At 48.6% G+C, this 17,255-nt stretch overlaps 2 protein-coding genes across 2 annotated transcripts; one reads left to right on the forward strand and one right to left on the reverse strand.

Moving 5' to 3' along the window:
- Positions 1-7,986: 7,986 nt before the first annotated feature.
- Positions 7,987-13,543, forward strand: LOC147981093 (uncharacterized protein At4g15970-like). Its single transcript, XM_087513791.1, has 3 exons — positions 7,987-8,464; positions 12,444-12,809; positions 12,890-13,543. The coding sequence occupies exons 1-3, from the start codon at positions 8,255-8,257 to the stop codon at positions 13,412-13,414; spliced, it is 1,101 nt and encodes a 366-aa protein (XP_087369917.1). The 5' UTR covers positions 7,987-8,254; the 3' UTR covers positions 13,415-13,543.
- Positions 13,544-14,846: 1,303 nt separating this feature from the next.
- LOC147981094 (glycine-rich RNA-binding protein 4, mitochondrial-like) lies at positions 14,847-17,254 on the reverse strand. Its single transcript, XM_087513792.1, has 5 exons — positions 17,094-17,254; positions 16,389-16,506; positions 16,226-16,294; positions 16,031-16,137; positions 14,847-15,419 (listed from the first exon to the last, which is right to left on the reverse strand). Exons 2-5 carry the CDS (start codon positions 16,495-16,497, stop codon positions 15,027-15,029), a joined length of 678 nt encoding a protein of 225 aa, XP_087369918.1. The 5' UTR covers positions 16,498-16,506; positions 17,094-17,254; the 3' UTR covers positions 14,847-15,026.
- Between the last annotated feature and the right edge of the window lies 1 nt (position 17,255).

Consider the following 17,255-nt stretch of genomic DNA (forward strand, 5'->3'; position numbering starts at 1 on the left):
AATAAACATATATATATAAAGAGGATAATGTGAAAAATAGACAAAAAGCTATGCATTGTTTATAGAAAGGCTGCTATGAAAGTGGAACGATACAAATAGTGCGATAAGCAAAAGAAATTGGACTATTTAACATGTCCTGGCCAGGGGCAGACCGCGGAGTTGTACGAAAAAACAGGTATACTGCTCGTAATAGAGACCACCTGGGAGTTTCATAATGCGGCGTGGCTTGTCTGCTTTCCTGGATCTTGCATCATTTGCGCGACAGTTGAATTGCCGAACGGGTCGTCCGAAGTATGGAGTCCTGAGAGTAAGGAAGAAAGAAAAAAGGAATCCGGCAGCCCCTGGTGCGGTTTAGGCCGTTTTTCGGGCGTGCCGCGATAGTGCCCCTTCCCCTGTGCCCATGGTATTTCAAGTGCGTAGTTATGTACGCGAAGCACTGGTTTTGCTATATCGCGAGGGCTGGGGTTGGGGCCGTATTGCTACGCTAGCTCGGAACGTGCCAGGCGGTCTTGTTGTAGGGTGCTCCGGGCGCGCTTGACCATGTTCGGCTTTTTGAAGGCCGAACTGGAGAACTGCCTAGAGAGGCTGCTTTGTACTTCTGCTGCGAGCGCTGCCGTGTGCTCCTCCGTTCGGAGGGAGCGTTCGGTGTTCCCATTGACCGTGATTACTCCTCTAGGGCCTGGCATCTTGAGCTTGAGGTATGCATAGTGTGGTACCGCGTTGAATTTTGCGAATGCGGTTCGCCCGAGCAGTGCGTGATAGCCACTGCGGAACGGGACGATGTCGAAGATTAACTCCTCGCTTCGGAAGTTATCCGGAGATCCGAAGACCACTTCCAGTGTGACTGAGCCTGTACAGTTGGCTTCTACACCTGGTATGACGCCTTTAAAGGTCGTTTTGGTGGGCTTGATCCTCGAGGGATCTATACCCATTTTTCGCACTGTATCTTGGTAAAGCAAGTTCAGGCTGCTGCCGCCGTCCATGAGGACTCTTGTGAGATGAAATCCGTCAACGATTGGGTCTACAACCAATGCAGCGAAGCCGCCGTGACGGATGCTAGTGGGGTGGTCCCTTCGATCAAAGGTGATCGGGCAGGAGGACCATGGGTTGAACTTTGGGGCGACTGGCTCTATCGCATATACGTCCCGTAACGCACGCTTCCGCTCCCTCTTGGGGATGTGGGTTGCGTATATCATGTTAACCGTCCGCACTTGCGAGGGAAATCCCTTCTGTCCACTGTTGTTCAGCGGCCTGGGCTCCTCCTCGTTGTCGCTATACAGCCCCTTGTCTTTGTTTTCGGCTCTTAACTTGCTTGCCTGCTTGAACACCCAACAATCCCTGTTGGTGTGATTGGCTGGCTTTTCGGGGGTGCCATGTATCTGGCACAAGCGGTCGAGTATTCGGTCCAAACTGGACGGGCCCTGAGTATTTCTTTTGAATGGATTTTTCCGTTGACCGGATTTGTAGCCTCGGAATCCGGTATTAACTGCCGTATCCTCGTTGCTATCGCTGTTAACGCGGCGCTTTTGTTTGTTCCGACGCGACCTGTCGCTTTTGTCCTTGGTATTCAAATTATCAGGGTTCTTGGTTAAGTTGCTGCTGCGAGCTAGCCAGATGTCTTCTCCCGCGCAAAAGCGGGTCATGAGTGTCGTGAGGGCTGCCATAGATTTCGGCTTTTCTTGTCCCAGGTGCCGGGCCAGCCACTCGTCACGAATATTATGCTTGAAGGCCGCTAAGGCCTCTGCGTCCGGACAGTCGACTATCTGGTTTTTCTTTGTTAGGAACCGTGTCCAGAATTGCCTGGCCGATTCCTCTGGCTGCTGAATTATGTGGCTTAGGTCATCGGCGTCCGGTGGTTGCACATAAGTGCCCTGGAAGTTGTCAAGGAATGCGGCTTCCAGGTCCTCCCAAGAACCGATTGAGTCTGCTGGCAAGCTGTTAAGCCAATGCCGGGCCGGTCCCTTAAGTTTGAGTGGGAGGTATTTGATGGCGTGTAGATCATCACCGCGGGCCATGTGGATATGAAGGAGATAGTCCTCGATCCATACCACAGGATCTGTTGTGCCATCGTACGATTCGATGTTTATGGGTTTGAAGCCCTCGTGGATTTTATGATCCATTACCTCATCTGTGAAGCATAGTGGGTGTGCGGCGCCTCTGTATTGGGCTATATCACGACGCAGCTCAAAGGAGCTTCGTCTGTTGAGTTCGGCTCGGCCGGATTCATTGCATCCGGAGTGACGGTCACCGTCACGTGCCGTGGGGCGCCTGCGCGATCCATAGATCGATCTTGTTTGCCTTGCCTTGTCCTCCAGTATGTCGCGCAGGTCGGGTGCATTTTCTCGTGCCTTAGTATGCTTGACGCGGCGCCGGGGCATGGCTTGAGTGGAGGGCCGAGAGGCCTCTCTGTCACGGCCACGAGGCGGCCGGTCGGCCATGTCATGCGCTGGTGATGCAGGTGCTTCCTCCTCTAGTGGGGGTAGCAGCCTGCGCTTTGGGTAACTCTTGGAGGGGCGTTCGAGTTCATACTCTTTGGCCGCAAGGACTTCAGTCCATCTGTCAGCTAGCAAATCTTGATCAGCTCTAAATTGTTGCTGCTTTTTCTTGAGGCTACTTGCCGTGGCCATAAGGCTGCGTTTAAAACACTCTTGTTCGGCGAGGTCCTCTGGCACGACGAACTCGTCGTCGTCGAGGCTTGCATCGTCTTCAGAGGGAGGTGTATAATTATCGTCCTCAACCTCTTGGTCCGCCGCCCTCTTGTGAGGGCTGGCTTCTCTGTCCTCCTGTGCTGAATCTTGCTGGAGGGGGTGTCCTTCGGCGTTATCCGGAGTAGCATTATCTCCTGTGCCGGAGTCACCGTTTTTGCTTTGGCGGGATTTAGAGTGGCGCCGCTGATGCCGGCGCTTGGACTGTTTCCTAGAGGTATCGTCCCCCGCTGTTTCATCGCCATCTCCATCCTTTGGAGTGTCCACCATATATATGTCATATGACGAGGTGGCCTTCCAGCGCCCTACAGGTGCTGGTTCTTGTTCGTCTACTGCATCGTCATCCATGCCGTCGATGTCTTCGGAGTCGAAGTCAAGCATGTCGGTTAAGTCGTCGACAGTGGCTACGAAGTGGGTGGCGGGTGGGTTTTGAATTTCTTCATCGTCCGCATCCCAACCTTGCTGACCGTAGTCTGGCCAGGGCTCTCCTGATAAAGAGAGAAACTTTAGGGAATTCAGGATGTCGCCGAAGGGCGAGTGCTGAAAGATGTCCGCGGCGGTGAACTCCATTATCGGCACCCAATCGGATTCGATTGGCAGGGGTGCGGGGGGCTCGGAGTTCGGAGAGGAATCCGGCTCCTCGGAGTCACGGGCCATGCGAGTGTGGGGCTGGAGTTCGGCTCGATCGCCTCTGAGATCGCAGCCCCTGAGGCAGCGTCTAACCATTGATCCTCGATCGGCGCAGTAGGCTCTGAATCAATGGTCGGAACCGATGCGCGTGCGGCCTCCAAGGCGCTGTTCGGCGGCAGAACTATATCATGCCCATCAAGACAGTGCGGCGCGCTTGGCTGTGGCTCGAATCCGTCGAAGATCAAGTCCCCGCAGATGTCAGCCGTCTAGTTTAGGCTTCCAAACCTGACCTGATGGCCAGGGGCGTAGCTTTCGATCTGCTCAAGGTGGCCAAGCGAAATGGCCCGCAGTGCGAAGCCGCCGAAGACGAAGATTTGTCCGGGAAGAAAAGTCTCACCCTGGACTGCATCGTTGTTGATGATCGAAGGAGCCATCGGGCCTAAAAGCGACGACACAGAGGAACTCTCAATGAAAGCACCAATGTCGGTGTCAAAACCGGCGGATCTCGGGTAGGGGGTCCCGAACTGTGCATCTAGGCGGATGGTAACAGGAGACAAGGGACACAATGTTTTACCCAGGTTCGGGCCCTCTTGATGGAGGTAAAACCCTACGTCCTGCCTGATTAATATTGATGATATGGGTAGTACAAGAGTAGATCTACCACGAGATCAAGGAGGCTAAACCCTAGAAGCTAGCCTGTGGTATGATTGTTGTGTGATGAAGTTGTCCTACGGACTAAAATCCCCCGGTTTATATAGACACCGGAGAGGGTTAGGGTTACACAAAGTCGGTTACAACGGTAGGAGATCTTGAATATCCGCATCGCCAAGCTTGCCTTCCACGCCAAGGAAAGTCCCATCCGGACACGGGACGAAGTCTTCAATCTTGTATCTTCATAGTCCTGGAGTCCGGCTGAAGGTATAGTCCGTCTACCCGAACACCCCCTAATCCAGGACTCCCTCACATCCCTCCAGTCATCTAAGTGAAGCATGATCCGAGTTAACTAGGCCGTGTCCGATCATCACGTGAGACGGACTAGTCAACATCGATGAACATCTTCATGTTGATCGTATCTTCTATACGACTCATGCTCGACCTTTCGGTCTTCTGTGTTCCGAGGCCATGTCTGTACTTGCTAGGCTCGTCAAGTCAACCTAAGTGTATTGCGTGTGTAAATCTGGCTTACACCCGTTGTATTCGAACGTTAGAATCTATCACGCCCGATCATCACGTGGTGCTTCGAAACGACGAACCTTCGCAACGGTGCACAGTTAGGGGGAACACTTTCTTGAAATTATTGCGAGGGATCATCTTATTTAAGCTACCGTCGTTCTAAGCAAATAAGATGTAAAACATGATAAACATCACATGCAATCAAATAGTGACATGATATGGCCAATATCATTTCCTCCTTTTGATCTCCATCTTTGGGGCTCCATGATCATCGTTGTCACCGGCATGACACCATGATCTCCATCATCGTGTCTTCTTGAAGTTGTCTCGTCATCTATTACTTCTACTACTATGGCTAACGCTTTAGCAGTAAAGTAAAGTAATTACATGACGTTTATGTTGACACGCAGGTCATAAATAAATAAAGACAATTCCTATGGCTCCTGCCGGTTGTCATACTCATCGACATGCAAGTCGTGATTCCTATTACAAGAACATGATCATCTCATACATCTCATATATCATTCATCACATCCTTTGACCATATCACATCACAAAACACTTGCTGCAAAAACAAATTAGACGTCCTCTAATTGTTGTTGCAAGTTTTTACATGGCTACTATAGGTTTCTAGCAAGAACGTTTCTTACCTACGCCAAAACCACAACGTGAATTGCCAATTTCTATTTACCCTTCATAAGGACCCTGTTCATCGAATCCGATCCGACTAAAGTAGGAGAGACAGACACCCGCCAGCCACCTTATGCAACTAGTGCATGTTAGTCGGTGGAACCAGTCTCACGTAAGCGTACGTGTAAGGTCGGTCCGGGCCGCTTCATCCCACGATGCCACCGAATCAAGATAAGACTAGTAACGGCAAGCAAATTGACAATATCGACGCCCACAACTGCTTTGTGTTCTACTCGTGCATAGTAACTACGCATAGACCTAGCTCATGATGCCACTGTTGGGGAATGTAGCAGAATTTTAAAATTTTCTACGCATCACCAAGATCAATCTATAGAGTCATCTGGCAACGAGGGAGAGAGGAGTGCATCTACATACCCTTGTAGATCGCGCACGGAAGCGTTCAAGAGAACGGGGTTGATGGAGTCGTACTCGACGTGATTCAAATCACCAATGACCTAGTGCCGAACGGACGGCACCTCCGTGTTCAACACACGTACGGTTAGGAAGACGTCTCCTTCTTCTTGATCCAGCAAGGGGGAAGGAGAGGTTGATGAAGATTCAGCAGCACGACGGCGTGGTGGTGGATGCAGCAGGATCCCGGGAGGGCTTCGCCAAGCGCAAGCGGGGAGGAGAGGTGTTACGGAAGGAGAGGGAGGCGCCAAGAGCAAGGGTGCGGCTGCCTTCCCTCACCCCCTCTTTATATAGGGGCCTTGGGGGGGCGCCGGCCCTAAGGAGATGGATCTCCAAGGGGGCGGCGGCCAAGGGTGGCTTCCCCCCCAAGCCAAGTGGGGGGCGCCCCCGCCCCTAGGGTTTCCCAACCCTAGGTGCAGGGCAGGCCCAAGGGGGGGCGCACCAGCCCACTAGGGGCTGGTTCCTCACCCAATTCAGCCCATGGGGACCTCCGGGATAGGTGGCCCCACCCAGTGGACCCCCGGGACCCTTCTGGTGGTCCCGGTACAATACCGGTAACCCCCGAAACCTTTCCGATGGCCAAAACTTGACTTTCCATATATAAATCTTTACCTCCGGACCATTCCAGAACTCCTCGTGACGTTCGGGATCTCATCCGGGACTCCGAACAACTTTCGGTTAACCGCATACTAATATCTCTACAACCCTAGCGTCACCGAACCTTAAGTGTGTAGACCCTACGGGTTCGGGAGACATGCAGACATGACCGAGACGCCTCTCCGGTCAATAACCAACAGCCGGATCTGGATACCCATGTTGGCTCCTACATGCTCCACGATGATCTCATCGGATGAACCACGATGTCGAGGATTCAATCAATCCGTATACAATTCCCTTTGTCAATCGGTACGTTACTTGCCAGAGACTCGATCGTCGGTATCCCAATACCTCGTTCAATCTCGTTACCGGCAAGTCACTTTACTCGTGCCGTAATGCATGATCCCGTGATCAACCACTTGACCACATTGAGCTCATTATGATGATGCATTACCGAGTGGGCCCAGAGATACCTCTCCGTCATACGGAGTGACAAATCCCAGTCTCGATTCGTGCCAACCCAACAGACACTTTTGGAGATACCTGTAGTGTACCTTTATAGTCACCCAGTTACGTTGTGACGTTTGGCACACCCAAGGCACTCCTACGGTATCCGGGAGTTGCACAATCTCATGGTCTAAAGAAAATGATACTTGACATTCGGAAAAGCTACAGCAAACGAACTACACGATCTTTGAGCTATGCTTAGGATTGGGTCTTGTCCATCACATCATTCTCCTAATGATGTGATCCCGTTATCAATGACATCCAATGTCCATAGTTAGGAAACCATGACTATCTTTTGATCAACGAGCTAGTCAACTAGAGGCTTACTAGGGATGTGTTGTGGTCTATGTATTCACACATGTATTACGATTTCCGGATAACACAATTATAGCATGAACAATAGACAATTATCATGAACAAAGAAATATAATAATAACCATTTTATTATTGCCTCTAGGGACATATTTCCAACAAATATTTCATAATGCACTTGTACTGATAGGTGAATGATATTTCCCCTTTTTTATTTTGGAGAAACGCTATTCTTGGATAAAAAATACATGCACACTAATTAAGTTGGACCTGTGTCGGCGATTAGAGGTCAACTGCATTGGTCAATCAAGGAGAAACGACTTTCTATCCTAACGATATTTGTTGGGTCCTCGCTTGATTTCAAACTGTATCATCATATATAATATAATGTTTCGTTGTGTACCAACAAAACAAGAGTGCACTCGTTAAACTTCTGGCTAGTCTCATCAGATATTTTTCTTGCTTGAGGGCGCATCTTAACATTCCATAATGTTTCGTAATATATGATATATATCAGCAAAATCCGGACGCACGAATCTCCAACATATTTCACGGTGCATATATAGATGCGCGCTGACCGTTCTTGCCCATCGAGGCGCAAACAAGTCTCCGAATACAATGTTCCATCCCGTCATTTCCGCTGCAAACAAGTCTCTGAAACATCGGTCTGTGCCGTGCCGTGCCGTGGGTGCTCTTCTACCTCAGTCTACTACTGTTTCTACGCTTGGGTATGGGTATTCAGCAAGGTCGCCCTAGCCGGACGTTCAGCGGGTTACTACGCACAGGTGGTCCAAGGTAGTGACCTCTGACCGCGTGCAACTAAACTGAACGCGTCAATAAAAAGAAGCATCCGGAAAATCCAAAACATCCACATTTGCACACACAATCGCATCGTTGACAAGTACTCCCTGGGTCCGGTGAAGAGTATACCAGTAGAAAACCGCATCCCCGGCCGCGTCGACAACCGTAGAAATTGCTTGCCCCCCTGGGTAGCATAGGCTAGCAAGGGATCCATCCCATTGGCCATGGCTAATCACACGTCGTTGGTCGATCCTTTGGAAGAACTAGACCAATTCATATATACAGCTAGCTATGACCCAGCCCACCCGTGTAGGCAGTGGACTGCAACGACCTAAGCTTGCCTCCTAGCTAGTACCTCCTCGTATTCTTGCCGATCGATCGCTCGACGAGCTAGCTATCTATCCCTGCGTCGTGGTTCGGAGAGAGCTATGTCGATGGGGTCGGTGAAGGAGGGGAGCCTGAAGCTGAGCGGCCACCACGTGGTGCCGTTCTTCCTCGGGGCAGCTCTGCCCACGATCCTCCTCTTCGTCTTGGCCTCCGACCGGGTGGGCGAGCAGCTGTCCAGCGTCTCCGGCAGCTGGCTGGGGAACAGCAACGGCGGGACCCCAGGGACGGCTCCGGCACCACAGCAACATGAGGTAATCAAGAAAGCAAGCCCATCGTATATTTATCCATGCACACGTGTTCACCTCCATCCCATGTTTTTATTTATCCATTTGCCCAGCTCTTGAGGGGGCTAAACACTTGCATGGACCTTGTTGAGTTGTGCCCTCAGCAGAACCTTCGTACTTGTGTGTGAGACCTGGGTGCGTGTGTTTGAACTAGTCCATGTATGTGTGCTCTGTGACGGTTTGCTTTATTTATAAAGCGGGGCGAAAGCCTTTTTCGATAAACACTTGCATGGATAAATTTCACTAGGTACGATGAAGAATTTTCCTTCTATGGTAAATTTTATGTTATGAATACCAGACGGGTGATGTTAAGGACTTGTTCGGCAATCCGCCCTCTCCCTGAAATTTAAGAATCTGCGGAGTACCTGTTCACTCTCTTCACGGTTTTTAACTGGAACTCCGCGTGCTCGGCGAGCGGCCTCATGGAGCGGAGGGACTCCGAACAGGCCCTAATTTCTCCATACGTTCCAAAATACATGTAGTTATAGTTTGTCTTAAGTCAAACTTCATCACATTTGACCAAGTCTATATAAGAATATACAAACATTTACAACACTAAAGTTGTTTCACTACATTCATCATAAAAATATATTTGCATATTGTGCTGTATATATTTGATGGTGTGTGTATTAGCATTTTTTTAATGTAAATCTGGTTAAATTAATGATGTTTAACTTGGGACAAAGCTAGAACTTCAAGTATTTTGGAACGGAAGGAGTATGTATGATCGATCCAATGGCTCAAATCTATGATTGCTTCATCAAAATATCTTCGGAGCAAATCAATGTTTGGGCTCAAGGCGCAACACACACTATGTGGCCCGCTACGAAGAAGATAAGTGGCAAGCAGACATCGGGAGGATGAAAGAAGAGAAAAGGAGAGAAGGGAGGGGGTGAAGATGAGTGGGGCAACTAATCGTGTTGAGAGAATTAAGAGGTGCAAAGAGTCGGCGACTCAAGGAGGATAGACAAATAGTGGAAGAGCAAGAAGGTGATCAATAACGACAATGGAACCTCGTGGTAGGGATAAAGGACAGAGGAGGAAGAAGGATCGGGAAATGCTCTTACTTAGAAAAAACAGAGTACAATATACTTTGTTCCAGAATAACGAATTGAATTAAAGGGCTTGCTTTGACCCTTAGGAGTAGGTAACCCGTTCGCTATCCTTGTTTCTATTTCTATTGCATTCTATCTCATAGTATTGATTTCCATGCAAGTCAATTATTAGAATATTTGATCAAGATTATAGAATGAAATAAAAACCTCAGCAATACTTGATAGATAAAATATGAAACTACTTTTCATGATGGATCAAATGATATAAATTTTGTATTTTTGATATTGATATATTTTTCTAAAAACTTGGTCAAACATGCACTCGTTTGACTTTTGAAAAACAAATATACTCCTGGTATAAAGGAACGGATGAAGTATCAAGATTGATAAGGTCTAATTGTTTTTTTTCTAGTATAATTTTGGCTTATTGTCAGTAAGGTGTCGTCTAAAAGCACGGCCAAAATGGGCTTTTGTACTCCTCGTTCAGTTCCACTTTTACAGACAGTGGACTAGCTTCACACGGAATTTCCTATTGGCCGCTCATTGCGGCAAAATGCCGCCGCTTCGCACATGGGAACGACCGAGTGACGCTGCTTGGGCCGGCCCACTTACATAGATACCTTAGGAACTGCCCAATCCGGTTTTGTAAACCTTCTAGAAGGTTCCTTGAACCGGGTTTTCGTTTCTTTTATCGGTTTGCTGGTTTTTTTCACCTTTTTTTTCTTTTTTTCTGTTTCTGTTTCTTTTCCTTTTCCTTTCCTTTTGTTTTTCTTTTTTCTTTTTCAACACAAGTTCGCAGTTCTACAAAATGTTTAGGATTTTCCGAAAAAGCAAAGAAATGTTCCTATTTTTTCAAAAAATGTTCTTGTTTTCTAAAATTTGTTTCATAATTTCTAGAAATACATGGAAGTTTCAAAAAATGTTCGTTTTCTGCAAATTGTTTTCAAATTTCCAAAACTTTCATGTTTTCTAATTTTTGTTCATAAATTCAATAAATGCTCCGAAATTTCAAAAAATGTTCGTGCTTTTTAAACTGTTCAGAATATTAAAATATGTTCCTGTTTTCAAATGATGTTCTGCAATTTAAAAAAATGTTCATGCTTCTGAAAAACTGTTCAACAAGTCAAGAAATGTTACCAATATAGAAAACTATTCAGAATATTAAAAATTGTCTCACAAATCCAAATATTGTTCGTGTTTTCGAAAAATGTTCTGAAATTTCAAAAAATGTTCAAGCTTTTAAAAAATTATTTAACAATTCAAAACATGAACACATTTTCAATTTTTGTTCTCAAAATTCTATAATTGTTCGAGCTTTTAAAAAAATGTTCAGGAATTTCAAATTATCTTTGCGCTTTACAAAAATTGTTCCCATTATTCAATTTTTTGTTCTCAAAAGTCAATAAATGTTCGCTATTTCAGTCAATGTTCAGGAATTCCATAATTTGTTTTGCCGAAATATGTTCACGCTTTTATTTTATTTTTTGGAATTTGTCCGAGTTTTTCAAATTTTTTTCTTCTTTATTCAAACTTTGTGCGTTGCTACAAAAAATAACAATTTCCGAGGAAAGTTCGAACTATATCAAAAAAGCTGTCCGGGTTCTTTTATACCGCCACGCTCTGATTTTTCACAAGTACTTGTTAGGTCAACTGGTTAGCTCTCTCCGACCGTTGTTGTAGGTGCTGAGTTCGAAGGAAAACGTTTGTTTAAAGTCGGATGAAAAGAACGAAACGCAAGCCGCTCCCGTTGATCGACACGTGTCCTCTCGCCCTCCACCGCTTCGCTCAGCCGGCCTTATCTCTTCACCCCGTCTCTCCTCCACACGTTTTCATCCCCGCTCACTTTTTTCTCTTTCCCATCTCTACTCGCGAGAAGAGGAGAGCCCCCATGGCGTACTTCGGCCACGGTGCTGCAAAAAAGGGAGCGACGGCTCCACCACGCTCCTGCATCCCACCACAAATGGAGAGACGGTGAAGTCCGCACGCCACCGCCGCGGCGTTGCATCCTCGAGGGTGCGACGCAACACGTACGGGGGAGGCGCTCGCTCGTCGGTACCGCCGGCGATGCGCCGCGCTCGTCGACGACCATCTGTGCTCCAATGCAGAGCAACGCATCCATGGCCACAGCACTGCGATACAACCTGTTGATGCTGCAAGTCGCCGGCGGCGGAGCTACATTGGAGAGCTCTTGGGGCCATTGGAGCTCCACCGCGGCTGCAGTGAAGCGTCGCCGGAGGGTCGGGGTTGCAATATAGCATCACCGGAGCTGCAGTGAAGCACGCCAGAGGGTCGTCGGGGTTGCAATGGAGCGTCGCCAGGAGCTGCAGTAAGCCGGAGGGTCGTCGGGGTTGCAATGGAGCGTCGCCGGAGCTGCAATGAAGCACGCCGGAAGGTCGTCGGGGTTGCAATGGAGCGTTGCCGGAGCTGCAGTGAAGCACGCCGGAGGTTTCAATGGAGCGTCGGCGGCGCCACCAGTGCTGCCATGGAAGCTGCTGCGCTTGGTACAGGGAAGGAAGACGAGATTTGTGCTGCGATCCACCTGCTGCGCTGCGTACATGGAAGGAAGACGAGGCTGTGCTACGATCCAACGGCAACCCCCGTCAGATCGGACGGCTGGTTAGGTGGATGATTTCCCGAGGAAATCATCCGACTTATTCGAATCCTGGTGACAGAGACTCTGCCTGCATTTCCGTTTTTTTAACATCAATGCGCTCACTACATCACCCTCTATTTGGGCCGGCCCAGTCGGGGGGTCCGTGCGTGCGTCGCTTCGCTGTTTGACGCAAAATGCGTTGAATAGGAGCTCCCGCTTCACACACCCCTAACGGGCCCTTTGCACCGTACTTATGTTTCAGTTTCTAAATGAGCCCATTTTATTATCTCGCGCGCAGGCGGAGAGATTCCCGGGCCTGGCCCAGCTGCTGCCGAAGGTGTGCACGGAGGACCGGACGGTGATCATCACGTCGGTGAACGAGGCGTGGGCGCGGCCGGGCTCCCTCCTGGACCTCTACCTCGAGAGCTTCAAGAACGGCGAGGACACCGCGCACCTCCTCGACCACCTGCTCGTGGTCGCCCTCGACCCGGCCGGCTTCCGCCGGTGCGCCGCCGTGCACCCGCACTGCTACCTCCTCGAGGTGACCACCGTGAACCTCACCTCCGCCGCCCGGTTCATGTCCAAGCAGTACCTCGAGCTGGTGTGGACCAAGCTGGAGCTCCAGCAGCGCGTCCTCGAGCTCGGCTACAACTTCCTCTTCACCGTACGTGAGATTGAACGCCACAACACCACAAGCACAACTAATCAATGGTGATTTATATCTATCGCTTGCATGTACCGTAGGACGCCGACATGATCGTGCTCCGGAACCCGTTCCGGCGGATCCCGGTGTACGCGGACATGAGCGTGTCCTCCGACGACTACTCGGCGGCGCGGGCGCGCCCGCTGGACAACCCGCTCAACACGGGGCTCTACTACGTGAAGGCGACGAGCCGGGGCGTGCGCATGCTCAAGTACTGGCGAGCGGCGCGGGCGAGGTTCCCCGGCGCGCACGACCAGTCGGTGTTCGGCAACATCAAGCGCGAGCTCGTCCAGAAGCTGGGGGTCACCATCGAGCCCCTGGACACGGTCTACTTCGGCGGGTTCTGCGAGTACCACGACGACCTCGCCAGCGCCTGCACCATGCACGCCGACTGCTGCGTCGGCGTGGACAACAAGGTGCACGACCTCAGGGACGTGGTCGCCGACTGGAGGAGGTACCGGGGCATGGCGCCGGAGGAGAGGAAGAGGGACGGCCGGAATGTGACATGGACGGTGCCCGCCCGGTGCCGGAGGTCCGTGAACTGGCGCAAACCCGTGCACCCCTGATGGCAGCTGCAGATCGATTGATAACTGATATACTATGGTCTGTTGACGGCATTGCCCAGGATTTGTGCACACGTACTGAATAAATTGTTGAAAAAACATACTCAATCAAGATGTTTATTTAGGCCCGGATGCAGCTGGTGTTTTCTGAATGTAAAGCTCTTGTTGCAAGCTTAACAAAGGTGGACGTGATCCATTGCTTCCGCGAAGCCAACAGTGTAGCAGATAGCTTAGCAAAATACTCCCTTAGTAATAGATCGTCTGAGATTTGGGATAGCTCAATTCCGGACTTCATTTCTCGTCTCATTGTACATGATCTCTCTATTATCTCTACTCTTATAAAAAAAACGAGTTGGTGATGATGGTGTGCCTGCCATCTTGTAATATAGACTGTCCAATCTATATCTGATGGATAGAAAGCAAACTATGACAATTTTACAAAAGATACTCGCACCTCTCTCCATATTTACAGATAAGGCCTTGCCTCGTTCATCCTTATCTCCCACAACCTCATTGCTGAGCAATTAAAAAAGAAAGTCTCTAGAACAATCTAGCATGGTGGCCGCTGCCACCTTCCGGCGCCGTCCATCCCCATGCCTCCGCCCAGTCCGACCACCAGTCACCACCACGCTCTATTCCTCCTCACCTTATCTCTCATCTTTCATTTTTTTTGATGAAATTCTCGAGATACCATTTTTCCGATAAAATTCTTGAGATATCATTAGTTTTTACACATGGGATTACTCCTGCATGGGTCAATCACAACAGGTGTTTTGTAAAAAAAATGCATCTTGGTGTTCCGTGCAATGCACGGGCATCTTGCTAGTCTAAGGAATAAAGTTCTTTACCCGTCAAAAAATTTGTTGAGAAAATACGTTTAGTTCTGAAGAGTTTGAGAGAGGAACAGTAGTGCAGTTTCAGAGGGAGGCCCGTGGAGATTCTTTCAGGAAACTGCCGCAAACTGCTACTTTGAATGGGTTCAGAAGCACCTGCCAAGCAACAATGTCTCTTGATCAAGCTGATTTCTCTTCAAATAAATGAATGCGAGTTTGTATGACTGGATGGAAAAGGAGCAGAAAACCTCAAGCGGATTCCCCTGCATTGTACAGAAAAGCCTGCATTCTATATGCATGGGTTTACACAGGCAGTTCAGACACAACAGAAAACAGCAAATGAGGAGTAACAGGTCATGGGATATAGGCAAAGAAGAACAGACAAAATATAGTCCGAGTAAATAAACCTAGAAAAAATACTGACAGAAAACAATATGATCCTTGTGGCCACCAATCAAATTGTTCTGGGCAACCCTTGTCAGGCCATTATCAGAATGAGCTTCAGGTCGGTTGATGAAACCACAAAACTAACGGTTCCAAACATGATCCCCAAAATATCATCACTGCTGAAGGATAATTTGTGAAGAGAACGAAAAACATGCTAAATCAGGCAAACTGAAAGTGCATTCTCATTGTCACCTCAACGCAGGTACTCGAGTAAGTTATTTGGTCTCTACTAGACAGTCATCCGGAAAGTAGTCTCTGGTCTGGAGGATCATTCACCTCACACTTATCCAAGGTACATAACTAGGGACTTGCAGAAGGAGATGCAGACTGGAGCCCTAGAAATTCTTGCTGGCGTACTTGTCAGGTTCATCATCCTTGAAGAGGTCGTCCATGACATCGTCATTCTTGGCGCTTTCAAAGCTGGAACCAGGGGTGCCAAGGGAGAACTCATCACCACTGGTGGAACCTGCAGGAGCACCATGGTTTCCAGCTGGGTTTCCACCGAAACCACGGTCACCACCAAAGTTGCCGGCAGCAAAGTTGTCGCCGCCAGCAGGAGCAAAGCCGCCGCCACCACCACTGTTGCCACCATAACCACCTCCTCCATAGCCACCACCGCCATATCCTCCTCCAAAGCCGCCACCACCACCTCCATAACCAGCACCATTACGGAAGCCAGCGGTCCTCTCAGTGGCAGCACTAACCCGTAGGTTGCGTCCATGTAGATCCTGAGATAAGGAAGAAATAAGTTGATGGGCAACATTAGATGCAAAGCTTTGAAACTTATATGAATCATTGCATGTTCTTGAAACTGAAACTCCTACAGTAAACCTGTCAAGGGAAGGTGATGAAAAAAATTGTAGTAAGCTCACTCACTGATGAACTTGACATAATTACATTTTCCTAACAGGCTAGCAGAGCATTAAGAAAGATGATGTGGCAGAATTCACGACTTGTTTTGCTATTATAACATCAATATCACAGTTCCCAATACTTCCATTACATGCTAGAGTTATCCAACTTGAATCGGATTGCAGTGATAACTGATGTACACCACATATCTCATTCTTTGTTATTAAAGACACAGCCATGACATCCAGGGAAGTACAACGAACTTCCAACCAATCAACAGGAGTTTCACCATCATTAATGTAGAATACGCAGTTAAAAAACAAGCTTAAGAAACATTGCTTTGATGGAGAGAATTGGGGCAAGATATAGTTCTAACAAATTCATCCTGGTCTGAAATTTCTCAGCTAAACATAGAGTAATTAGACTAATATCAGAAAGCACAGCACCAAAAAAATCTGTTAAGAGTTCATCCCGATTATGATTTTACCTTTCCGTCCAAGGCCATGATGGCAGATGAAGCCTGTTCTTCTGCTGCATAAGTTATAAAGCCAAAACCTCTAGACCTTCCAGTGTCGCGATCTACGATAATCTTAGCTGGAAAGAACAAAGCAAAAAGGAAGAAAAAACCATTACCAAAACAGCAGCCCAAGATGAGCACAGAGAAAGATTAAGAACTGCATACCATCAATAATTTCTCCATAATGGGAAAAGGCATCTCTCAGACTGCCCTCGTCTGTGTTAAAGGAAAGCCCTGCAACAATTACTCATGGCAGTCAGAGAACAGCATCGCAGCAGAACAACTGATTTTTGAACAGATCATCAACAGAGGTATAAGGAGGTCAAACCTCCAACGAAGAGCTTCGATGATGACATGCATCTTATTGCCTGATAGAGAGTCGGATTCGAGCTAGTGGCCTTCTTGAGCAGATTACCAAGCTTATTAACCAAGGCCATAGCTTCAATCTGCAGCAGGACGAGACGTCAAAACACAGAACATGTAAGGAAAGTTGATTCTTTAATGCAATGCCAGATTGCCGGTTGAGGAACAGGTAAGTACTTGGCACTTAGCAGCTAAGTTACACGGGACGGGGATACGAACACTGAATATACCGGTAGACGGCATTTCCCCAAAACACGAATTCAAGGATACGTGAGTGTGTGCTCTTTTTTATTTTTTATTCTTGAGAAGGAGAACACAACATGTGACAATACTACAAAATAGTGTCAACGGATTTTCGTCGTTCCCCTTTCCTAGGCTCTTCATTTCTCAAATTTTCATTAGGCTCCCAAGCAGCAAGCATCATCATATAGATATAGACAGCCAGACACATATACAGATGAATAATACAGTACAAATTAGCAAATTGGGAGCTGCCAATCAGACCTATTCCCAATTACAGGCCGAGCCAACCCACTACTGCTGCCGCTGTTGCCATTCCTGTTTCTCTCTCTGCTCGGCGTAAGCAGCCAGGCACGCACCGAGCAGGGCGAGCACACACTACGGCAGAGAAAAACAGAGAGGGGAATGAGAGAGCCGGGGAGGAGGTCACCTGCTTCCTGCTGCAGTGGAGGACGGAGGCGGCGAGGGGCGGAGGATCCTGGAGGCGGCGGCGAGGGGCGGAGGGTCCTGGAGGCGGCGGCGCGTGTAGACCTGGCAGGTGCGTCTCGTCGTCCCTTCGCTCTGAGTCTGTGACCTAGGCAGTAGTGGACTG

Source organism: Triticum urartu, chromosome 3A (assembly GCF_056163025.1).
Source record: "Triticum urartu cultivar PI428250 chromosome 3A, HENAU_Tu73, whole genome shotgun sequence".
Classification (NCBI taxonomy): domain Eukaryota; kingdom Viridiplantae; phylum Streptophyta; class Magnoliopsida; order Poales; family Poaceae; genus Triticum; species Triticum urartu.

Coding starts and splice junctions, on each gene's coding strand:
- LOC147981093 (XM_087513791.1), top strand. CDS start 8,255: ATGTCGATGGGGTCGGTGAAGGAGGGGAGCCTGAAGCTGAGCGGCCAC. Junction 8,465..12,443: donor CGGCACCACAGCAACATGAG/GTAATCAAGAAA, acceptor TCTCGCGCGCAG/GCGGAGAGATTCCCGGGCCT. Junction 12,810..12,889: donor GCTACAACTTCCTCTTCACC/GTACGTGAGATT, acceptor CATGTACCGTAG/GACGCCGACATGATCGTGCT.
- LOC147981094 (XM_087513792.1), bottom strand. CDS start 16,497: ATGGCCTTGGTTAATAAGCTTGGTAATCTGCTCAAGAAGGCCACTAGC. Junction 16,295..16,388: donor ATCGAAGCTCTTCGTTGGAG/GTTTGACCTCCT, acceptor TAATTGTTGCAG/GGCTTTCCTTTAACACAGAC. Junction 16,138..16,225: donor TTATGGAGAAATTATTGATG/GTATGCAGTTCT, acceptor TGTTCTTTCCAG/CTAAGATTATCGTAGATCGC.